Consider the following 10,734-nt stretch of genomic DNA (forward strand, 5'->3'; position numbering starts at 1 on the left):
TGGGCTCGTATCACTTCAACGTATTTCGTATTTCGCGGCTCTTAGCCTCGCCAGGTCCTGTCGCTTCGTCCTGCCGTTACTCATCCGCAGCCAATATGGCGCCGCCGAAGTCCGCTCACGAATTTGTCGACTTCGTCAATGCCTCGCCGACTCGTAAGTCACACAACCTGCCCTCTAGTCCCCTCGCCTCACTCAGCCTCCGTGCCTCGCCACTCACATGTGCAATCTTCACCAGCGTATCACGCCGTTGCCTCCGCCGTCGAGAGGCTCGAAGCAGCAGGCTTCAAGAACATCAAGGAGCGCGACAGCTGGTCCTCTGCCCTCCGGCCCGGCGGCAAGTACTACCTGACCCGGAATGGCTCGTCCATTGTCGCTTTCGCGATCGGCGCCAAGTGGAAGCCCGGCAACCCTATCGCCATGGTCGGCGCCCATACCGACTCACCCTGTCTCCGCCTCAAGCCCGTGAGCAAGAAGACCAATGCCGGATTCCTGCAGGTTGGCGTTGAGACGTATGGCGGTGGTATTTGGCACAGTTGGTTTGATAGAGATCTCAGCATTGCTGGTCGCGTGCTCGTCAAGGATTCCAAGGGCGACTTTACACAAAAGCTTATCAAAGTCGATAAGCCGATACTACGGATCCCGACCCTCGCTATCCACTTGGACCGGTCCCCTGAGTTCAATCCGAACAAGGAGACCGAGCTCTTCCCCATTGCTGGCCTGGTTGCCGCTGAGCTCAACCGGACCGGGAAGGAGGAAGCAGCCAAGGATGAAGATGCGGACTCCGAGGATTTCAAGCCATTGAAGGCCATGGCCGAACGCCACCATCCATATCTGCTAGACATCATCGCCGAACATGTCGGTGTCGAGACGGAGCATGTCGTCGACTTCGAGCTCGTTCTCTACGACACCCAGAAATCTTGCCTCGGAGGCCTCAATGACGAGTTCATCTTCTCCGCCAGACTCGACAACCTGGGCATGACCTACTGCAGCATCATGGGTCTCATTGAGTCTGTCAAGTCAACCAATCTGGATGATGAGACATCCATCAGACTAATTACCTGCTTCGACCATGAGGAGATCGGCTCCACCTCCGCCCACGGCGCAAACTCCAACCTCCTACCGGCCGTCATTCGCCGCTTGTGTGTCCTCCCAGCCGGCGGTTTCCCGGGACCAGAGGACGCTTCATCCGACAAGTCTTATGACCATGCCGATGCAGACGCCGAGGTTGCCACCGCCTACGAGCAGACTTGCTCATCGTCTTTCCTCGTCTCGGCTGATATGGCCCATTCCGTGAACCCCAACTACTCCGGCAAGTACGAGTCCAACCACCAGCCCGAGATGAACAAGGGCACCGTGCTCAAAATCAACGCCAACCAGCGCTATGCCACAAACTCACCGGGCATCGTCCTACTGCAGGAGACGGCCAAGCTCGCCGGCGTCCCTCTGCAGCTGTTCGTCGTTCGAAACGATTCGCCATGCGGTAGCACTATCGGACCGATGCTGTCCGCGAAGATGGGTGTTCGCACGTTGGATCTCGGAAACCCCCAGCTCAGCATGCATAGCATTCGGGAGACTGGTGGTTCGTATGACGTTGAACACGGCATCAAACTCTTCAGCTCCTTCTTGTCTCACTACTCGGCGCTGGAGAGCAAGATCTTGGTCGACTAAAAGCATATTAGCTGCTTACTATCTCTATAAGGCTGGTAATGAGATCGTGCGCCCCTGTGGATCGTACAGAAGACAAGGACGGCTCGGGAAGATTGTCTAATCCATTGTTGTTAAAACGAACGTTTAGCATGAAGCTACAGGCTGCATAATTACAGATATCACACATGATCTCAGATTGATAGTTCAATGAACTGTATTACTCTCTAGATGAGTCTATCACCTGTTCCTCTCTGCCTGACCAATTGTATTCGCGGATGATAGCTGTGCGTATGGCTCACTATCGTTCTTCTCCTATGCGAATCAAGAATGTGATTCATCTCGCTCTCCCCCTCTCCCTCCCAATGTGCTCGAGAATGTTCTGTTTTCCAAGCTCCTCGCCATCAACGCTCGTCATGCATTTCTTTCAAGTGAAGACATCATCGTCCGTAGGGTCCAGTCCGCCCGCGACTACGCCGCCAACATGTTCATCGTCCTCGTCGTCCTCCAAATCCGCCCCGGACCTCGCCTTCTTCACCATGCTGCGGCCGTCGCCAATGGCACCGTAGTCCATGCCCACGACCCGGCTCTGCGCCGCCGTCAGGCTGGGCAGCTCCTCGCTGTCGTAGAGCAGCGCAAGCCGGCCGAGGCGCCGCTTCAGCAGGGCCACAAAGACGGCCGTCTGCTGCGGCGTCCACGACACGCCGTCGCTGTCGAGCTGGTCCAGCGCCAGCTGCTCGCAGCGCGTCAGTGTCTTGCCCGTCGTCATGTAGAAGCTGTGGAAGTGGCAGAGCGCCTTGGGCGCCAGCGGGTTGACGCCGTGCAGGGACGGCCGCACGCTCCCCTCGATGCAGATGCAGTGGTCGCAGTTCGCGGTGCTCTCTGTCTTGCTGCTGCTGCTGCCGGGGGCGGTGCCGGCGCCGGCGCCGCCTGGGATGCAAATGTACATGCGCTTGGTGTGGGTGTCTGTGCGGATGAGATGCTTCTCCGGTATGGTGTCGTAGTGTCTCGGTGAGAGTGTGGCCATTGAGGGCTGCGGAGAGGTGGACGGGCTGTAACCCATCCAGTCGCCCAACAAGATAGAGGGCGGTTTAGTGCTGCTGACGCTCCTCGCAGGGCCCTGCTGGGAGTGGCACGGCGACACTCTGAGCATGTATCCCGAATCTGGTGTGAAATCAGACATGTTGTTTGCCGACAAGTTCTGCAGCGCCCATACCGCTGCGCTGTTTGCCGCTGCTGAGATCGCCTCCAGCTCCTCGCCTGTCACGGGAATGCGGTTCTGGGTCTGCTGCCTGAGTTTGGTAATGTCGACCTCTTTTTCGATCCCTTTTACCTGCTCCGATGAGCGAGTTGGGACGGCACTCGGCCAGATAAGTTCTGGTGAAGCTGGCATTTTGTGCTGTCAGGGGTAGAGAGGGCAATCTGATTGGGAGGTGATGCCGTTCCGAAGACCACCTCATATCAATTGAGGAAAATCCTGGAGATAACGGTATCCAATGCAGTGGAGGTCTGTAAAGCACTCAGTCGGAGTGAAATTGACTGTATATTCTTTTTGTTTGGATTGTGGTTGGGGAGGGATGGCGGTAACAAGTTTGCCCTTATGGAATTGTAGCACGTGGTTGTGCTGAGCGGGTGATAGTTGCTTTGAGGAGTTTGTTTAGAAGATCACGAAGGTAAGCTTTTGAATTATTGGAGGGATCATTGTATGATATCTCATCTCTGAAGGTAATGAGAAACTCACCCACAATACCTTGCTTGAAACAATAGGTAACTTGGTTCAGCCCCTGAATGAAGAATAAAGAATGTCAGCACTCCTACCCCATCAATGGCTTCAAAAGGAGAACATAGTCGAAAGCGATATCACTTATCATAAAACCCTAGCATTACTGAAGACTGAGGAGTAAAGACATACATGTTGACGTTTCACAGCCAGTCCAGTCAAGGCCAATCTCCCTTCATCGAATCGCCCATCTTTTCCATATCTTCACGTTCCCAAATATGGACGATTCGACAATATATGGAATGGGTCTATTAGGAATTATGGCGGCATCAACACATGCTTTAGACGACTACGCTTCATTTTGGGAAGTACAATCTCTACAACCGACTACTACTTAAGCCCACGGTAAAATGCCACAGGTAACACTTTCAGATTTAGAAGGTAGAAGGGATATTCTAGATCAAAATCGTGTGGCCGTACAAACCCCCGAGCCTTCTTAAGCATCAAAATATTAATCTCTCAGGAACATTCTCTATTCCTACCTAATAGCTTCTCCTCGAAGAAGAGGACTGCATCGCTGCTTTAGAAGTGCCTTTCCAGAAGCCATGTGTCGTTCCTAAAAATTTGATCTACTACATCTCATGGTATCCGTCAAGAAAAAGCTCTATTCGTTCTCCTTCAATGGAAGTTTCTTTTTCGGGGAATTTGAGTGTTGTAAAGTCCCGCCCACCAACTCCAACAATGCAGGCCAACCCGCCCATTGTCGCAAAAAACAATGTCCTCGAATCGTCGATCAGAAGATAATGTTCACAGTTCGAAATGCTATCTACCGCGTTCCTGCACGAGCTTTTGGAGGTAGTTCAGGAATCCCTTTTTATCAGAAGTAAGGCGTTGAAGGAATTCGCTTCCATCAATGCCGAGGCTAGGGAACAGAGATGATTGAAGGTTCTGGATGAAGACCTCGCCCGTCTTCATGTAGATGGTTTGTTCGAGATTCGCAATCTCAGTCATGACCTGTCTGGTCTGTGCATCCGCTGGCTTGAACTGCTGATCCTGCAAGACCTCCCAGCACACTGGATGGAATCGTTGAATCACGAACTGATCAAAACCAGGGATCAGAGGCGATGGGCTGCCTGTTGGAGCAGCTGGAGGATTGGAAACGGTTGCAATGTCTGGACCACCCCATACAAGGGTCATCTTTGACAGCAAACTAAACGCCATCCTACTAGTAGATAAATTACCATGGGTGATACCTCGAGCCAGACTGATGATGGACGAAATGAGCGTTTCGAAAAAGCCTTGATTCGTCTCACTGACAAGCACGCCTCCAAGGTCGTTGTTGATGATGATTTGGACAAACTGGAGGTATTCTCGCCTCAGCTCCGCAAGCTGTATGTCATCATCTGTACCCGTGATTGGCTGCGAGAGACCAGTGAAGATGCGCTGAAGAAGTGGTGTGAGCAAGAGATTCAGGATTTCGTAAATCTCTCCTTTGAAACCATAGACGATCTGTTCCAGCAGACGCAGAAACATGGCCATCTCGTCATTGGACGAACTTTGGGAGAGTAAACCTTCGATCCACTGTGGTAGTTGTGGTAGAACGGTGGCACCTAAAACGCCCAACAGGCGAGAGAGAGCTGAACGGCAGGCATTGCGAATCTCACTGTTCGAATTGAGCTCCTTGAGAGCGATGAGAATAGCTTCAGCAGCCCGGCCGAACTCATCTGATACTGACTTATCAGGTGGCGCTCTCTGTGTATTGATACCTTGGTTCCAGTCAGCGAACCCATGTGCCAGAGTGCCGAGAGCCATGACAATATGATGGATCTGCAAAATTGCTTGGTTGTCGCCAGACTTTGCTCTCGCCAGGTTTCGTTCCATATCTGAGAATAATGGATCCATAACTGATCGAACATAAAGAGCCTGTTTTTCCACAGGGGTACCGGTGGTGGAGGAAATGCAACCGATGGCCTCAAACAGATAAAGCTGATTCGTGAACAAAGCATCGGCTGAATGATCTGTCTCATCTGAAGACATGTCATCGTCGGCTTCGTCACCAGGAACTTCTGCTTTGATCGGAAGAAGATCACCAATAGACTGAATAACTGTCTCGGCAACATTGCCTACCTGTGCTCGAAGGTGTTTGACGAAGCGATGGAATAAATACCACGAGCGCATACGAACGCGGAGGTGTTCGTGATGTACTAAACGGACGAAATTTTCTAGAACTCGAGGAATATACTCCTGACGGCTCTCGAAGAATGCACAATATCGAACACAGATCTCCATATATTGGAGTAGAATAGCTGGATGAGGGAATTCGGCGATGCCTATTGTGCGTGTAAGCAGTGCATAAGCTTTATGAAAAAGGGTTACGTACCTGATTCGACCATCTTGCTCATGATCGCCAACAGTCTTTCTGAAGCCTCTGTGGATGGTTGGCTCTTCGTCGTCAATCCCTGGTTGGGAAGAGCAAGTTCTCCGAACAGATACATTTCGTGTAGAGCCAGGTCCAGGTCCCTCCAGTCCATCTGAGAACCTCGCTGGTCGAGTGTCTGGAACGTATTGGCCACAACGTTGCTCAAAATCTCCATGTAAAGATTTTGATCAACAGCAGCAACACTCTTTTGAAGATTTTGTAACCGTTTCCGGAGCTCCAGAAATTCGGCCTCGTCTGTTTGCTCATCTTCATTGCCCCACGATGATGTTTCGTCGTATCTCATCTTCATGATGATGGCATTCAGGATCGGCGGGAGCATCTCAGAGTACTGAGGAGTCATTGGGCTTCTCCGGAAGTAAGTGAGGATATCTGTCAAAGATGGTATGACCGTTGAGCAGACTTCGTCGTACTCGTCCGAAAAGAAGTGCAAAAGCAATGGCACGAAGTCGTGGAGATGCTGATCAGCTCTAGACGGGGAGCTACGATCCCACAAATCAAGAGCTTTCACAATATCGGTGACCACAGTGTTCACTAGCTTCGCAACCGCCTCGGCCAGATCCGTATCATACTTCGGCGTGCCCTTGAACTCATTCAGAGGTGGGCTTGCAATGAGCTGGGAGACAATATTGTGCAACTCTAGGAAAGAGATGAGGTCCATCTTATCTGTGGGCTTCATTTTCTTGCCCACAATCTCGGTGAAAGCATCGATGGCCGCATCCCGGACTTTGTCGTCGCTTCCTGTCGTGTTGGCGCGTCCCACAAGGGGGAGGAGCAGATTGAGCATGTCTTGGTGAATGACAAGAGAAATATCAACCCAGCTAACCCACTTGCCAATGACCTTCAGCGTCATCTCCACGATAGCATCGTTCTGTGTCTGATACTGTGCCAGAATATCCTGCCAAGAACGGGCGATCTTCTCCATATCTCGGCCTCTGATGAGGTCTTTCAAGTCCGTATTGCGTTTGGCTTCCTCAGGCTGCCGTGACAGCATCAAGTCGGCAATTTCATCGTGCACCGAGCTGAGAATACGGAGGTAGAGAAAGCACCCAACCGCATTATCCTTTTGGCCACTTCCAGGCAGACTGGTCAGAGCCAGAAAATCGTCTATGAATGATTCCCATCCCTCCTTGTATAAGCGAGCGAACAGAAAGGTCAAGGTTTGCGTGAGTTTGTTTTGCAGGCTGAACGGGTCGACTTGGCTCTGGTCGTTGGAGCCGTAGTTACGCCTGATATAGTCGAGCAGGGTGTCCTTGAGGATTGCTAGCCGTGATACATCCAGGTCGACGACGATGGCATTATTCACTATCTCCAAGCATACCAAGCGTACTACCTCGGAGGGCTTCGGTGTTCGGGTGAACAAAGAGGCACATGCTTGCCATCCCTGTGGATCAGTCCTTAAGTCGGTGAGGAACTGGAAGGCTTGGCCCTTGAGAGCCTGGTCGGAGGTTGGGTTCCATGCTATCTCAATAGCATTCTCGATCTACCAGGGAGAGTTGATAATCAGCATATAAGCTTCAGGACAAGGAGGAGAGGCATCAACAGGGGTTTATCAAGTCGAGGCGGGGTCGGCTGGGGCCCCGCCATCTACGTGGTGCTTGGGCAAAAGGACATACTTGTGCGTCCATATTGATTATCTCCGCCTGGCAAGGAGACTAGGCCAGACGGCAGTGGGTAGAGGAGGTCGTGGCGAGCTCGAAAGCTGCTATAAAGTCGGCAGCGTTGGTCGGGCTACATGTAGCATTGCTGTGGGAGGAGGGCGGCGGGACAGCTACCGAGGGCTCATTGCTTAGTAGCCCCTCGGCTCGATGCTGGCGGGTTTGATGAGTCTGGAGGCAGCAAACAGGGGAGAATGGACAAGGTTAGGTAGGCAGCGACTGGCAGGGTGATATGATGTCGGTTATGCCTCACTCTCGAGCTCTAGGCAAAATCGTTGGTGATAGTGGAGGAAGTGCGCAGGTAGTAGTGTACCTTGACCCGACGTCTTGTCAGTCGGTGGGGCTTTTCAAAAATCGTGTCAGGCTCCGCTAGCTGTGCATTCATTCTACCACTACCACCCTTACTGCTCCCCCGCCAAGTCGTGGATCCTCCAATACGTCGTAGGGCCTAGGTACCTAACATAGCGAGTAAAGTAGGTAGGTGGCAGGCAAAAAGAACCGCTCACGTGCCGATTCTCCCAGGTAGCACTTAGAATTGCTGAGCTACAACTGGCTACTAACACCATACTTTTTGTATTGCCTTTGTGCCTAAAGCCTTTTCCGTTTTCGTTGTATCAAATCATGTTACTAAGTCAAGATGCAGGATCAATAGTTCTGAGGAGACCATTTCTGAGGAGACCATTTCTGAGGAGACCATTTCTGAGGAGACACTTGGCGGGGTGGCAGTCATCAGTCGAGACGTTTTGCATTATGTGCGCGGAAGGCGACGCTTCATTGCCCATTTGGTAGCCAGGCTCACAGAGCTGTCTATACTAGGGATATGCCCTCCTAGAATACATTATGTAGTCTTGCAAATGTTTCTCCCTCACTGACAATGCCATTCAACGTAGAAACCAGCCCGGAACGCCCGCGCAATAATCCTTTGCAGTGAATCCCGCGTCAGAAATCCTCTGCAGTGAAGCCACATGGAGGGGGAATAAACAGAGCTTTTGATCACGAAGACTTCTTCTTCTTCTTGGGTCGCTCCTCTTCTTCCTCTTCGTCCTCATCCTCATCCTCCACCTGGTTGTCGACGTCACTCTCGGCATCCGAGCCACTGCCGGTTCCTGAGCTCTCGTGGTCCGAATCGAACTCTTCTGCCACGTCGCTGTCTGACTCTGCTTGGAAGTCTTCGTCAACAGATTCCTCATCCTCATCTGCGGAGCCCCGGTCGGCCTTGGGGCCAACCACTTCCTCATCGGTACTGAGCATCTCCTCATCTCTGAGGGCCGCCGCGATGATCTTTGCGTCTTCGTCAATCTCGTTCTTGACGCGAAGACCCTTGAGCTTGAAGAAGCTCTCGAGACCCTTCAAGTCCTCTCGGTTAATGTTGCTAAATTGTGATGAACCGGCACCGTTCTTTAAGTGCACAGTGATGTCGAAGGTTGACAGCGCAGAAACTGCGCCACCAACACGGGAGAAGGTAATAGACTGGGTCTGTTCATAGGAGATGTAGGATGCCGGCTTGGGTACAAACATAAATGCCTTCTCCAAGCAGTATAGGAATCCCTCACTGGCCTTGATAGAACACTTAATGCCCATCTGACCACGATGACTACTTCAGGTTAGTATTCCATGTCGGACAAAAGAGTTAGATTCACCTACGTCTGGAAATCTTTCGCTGGCGTCGTCACCTTCTTGTTGGCCAGACCTCTGAAGATGTAGCTGACCACTTGGTGGAGGGGCTGCTCGTAGTGTGACTCCAGCTTGCCCTTGTATCTGCCGTCGAGCTCCTCTTGGGTAATGTTCAGGTCTAGGGTTACCTCCTCGTCCTTTTTGAACTGCATAACGACGAAAGGATAACGAGTCTGGCCCTGTCTCAGAGGAGGATCGAGACCGATACAGAGCATGAAATGCAGCTCGTCGGGCTTGGGAAGGACCATGAACTTCTTAATCGCCTCGTATTGAATCTTGTAGTCATAAGTTTTGCCACGCAGACGGAATGAGCCATCATACATGTCGATGTCGAAACGTCCTCTTGGTGTCAGATGCAGCACGTCCAAGAATGTCGCAATGGTATCGCCTGCCGTCTCGCCGATCTCGGCCTTCTCGATGAGGGTGTCGTAGAACAGGTTGACTGCGTTCTTCTCCTCCTCATCTGCATCACTGCCAGCATCCTCGCCCTCAGCCTCCTTCCTGGTGGTGGTGCCCGGAATGTAGAAACGCATCTCCACAAGTTGGTCTTTGCCTGCAGAGGCCTTGTTGCCCTTGCCACCGTGGCCGTTCGTTGCTTTGCCGTCCTCGTTGACGGCGAACTCGACGGCAATCTCATTGCGACCGGCCAAATTCGTATTGGAGATCTCAGTGTAAGGCACCTCAAAGGCTGGTCTGTTCTGAACGTTGAATGTGAGCTCGGCCTTTCCGAATTCTGCTTTGCCCCAGTTCCAGCCTCTCAAGGAGTGCTCTCGGTTCTCGAGCTTGTGGCTGTACCAGTTCTGGAAGATCTTGTTGAGGCGCTCGTAATCCTAAATTTGTGTCAATATGACAAAATTTGCATCGCGCGGATAGATGCGGCCGAACCTCTTGTTGAAATCCATCGAGCTGAACGATGCCGGAGTTGCGCAGCAGAATCTTGACTTCGTAGCCTTTCGCAGCTCTGCTCCAATGTGCGCCGCCGATGTTGCTCACGTCGAGGGTAAACGGCTCTCCGCCGCCGGCGGGCTTCCAACCGAGACCTGTATCAGCGAACCTGCATTTGCCGTTCTCCTTGGACAGGTCCAAGTAGATGTTGTCGAAGCTCTCTCTGCGAGGTGCCATTTTCATCAGTACTCAGTTCGGAGGTGGTGGTGTTTGTGGTGTGGAAAAGTTTAAGGAACGGAGAGGGGGTGGGGGAGGTGTAGGCAAGTACTCACATAGACATCTTAACTTGCCTCCTCTGTTGAAAATCAATGAGATGGTGAGGCTGGTCGCAGAGGCGGAGATTGGGAAGCTGAAGGAGGTGTCCGGGAGAAATTCGAAGCTGCCTGTGCTGTCGCGACCAAAACGCGACTTTAGATGGGGAGCTTAATTGACTACAGGTGGCCCAAGCGCGACCCTACATAACTGACTCTAGGTGCTGCCAGGCACTTTCCAGGGAGCTTGAGGGGCCAATGGAAAAGGCGGCCAATGGTGGCAGAATATGCATAGCTTGCAAGTTTGCACGCTCGCACGGACCAACTCTGACTGCCTATATAATCCCAGCATCGCTCCCAGCATTTGGAATTTTCCTTTTTTCTTCTTTAGCTCTCTTTGCCTTT

At 52.0% G+C, this 10,734-nt stretch overlaps 4 protein-coding genes across 4 annotated transcripts; 1 reads left to right on the forward strand and 3 right to left on the reverse strand.

Moving 5' to 3' along the window:
- Positions 1–95: 95 nt before the first annotated feature.
- UCRPA7_1447 (putative aspartyl aminopeptidase protein) lies at positions 96–1,668 on the forward strand (the record flags this gene model as incomplete). Its single annotated transcript, XM_007914027.1, has 2 exons — positions 96–153; positions 236–1,668. The coding sequence occupies 2 exons, from the start codon at positions 96–98 to the stop codon at positions 1,666–1,668; spliced, it is 1,491 nt and encodes a 496-aa protein (XP_007912218.1).
- A 403-nt stretch (positions 1,669–2,071) lies between these two features.
- On the reverse strand, positions 2,072–2,671 carry UCRPA7_1448 (hypothetical protein; the record flags this gene model as incomplete). Its single annotated transcript, XM_007914028.1, has 1 exon — positions 2,072–2,671. The coding sequence occupies one exon, from the start codon at positions 2,669–2,671 to the stop codon at positions 2,072–2,074; it is 600 nt and encodes a 199-aa protein (XP_007912219.1).
- A 1,515-nt stretch (positions 2,672–4,186) lies between these two features.
- On the reverse strand, positions 4,187–7,429 carry UCRPA7_1449 (putative trna exportin protein; the record flags this gene model as incomplete). Its single annotated transcript, XM_007914029.1, has 4 exons — positions 4,187–4,437; positions 4,606–5,694; positions 5,745–7,284; positions 7,418–7,429. The coding sequence occupies 4 exons, from the start codon at positions 7,427–7,429 to the stop codon at positions 4,187–4,189; spliced, it is 2,892 nt and encodes a 963-aa protein (XP_007912220.1).
- Positions 7,430–8,452: 1,023 nt separating this feature from the next.
- UCRPA7_1450 (putative fact complex subunit pob-3 protein) lies at positions 8,453–10,261 on the reverse strand (the record flags this gene model as incomplete). The annotated part of the gene is made up of 3 exons (XM_007914030.1): positions 8,453–9,053; positions 9,104–9,963; positions 10,019–10,261. The coding sequence occupies 3 exons, from the start codon at positions 10,259–10,261 to the stop codon at positions 8,453–8,455; spliced, it is 1,704 nt and encodes a 567-aa protein (XP_007912221.1).
- Between the last annotated feature and the right edge of the window lie 473 nt (positions 10,262–10,734).

This window comes from Phaeoacremonium minimum, assembly GCF_000392275.1.
Source record: "Phaeoacremonium minimum UCRPA7 unplaced genomic scaffold PA7_03_scaffold_104, whole genome shotgun sequence".
Classification (NCBI taxonomy): domain Eukaryota; kingdom Fungi; phylum Ascomycota; class Sordariomycetes; order Togniniales; family Togniniaceae; genus Phaeoacremonium; species Phaeoacremonium minimum.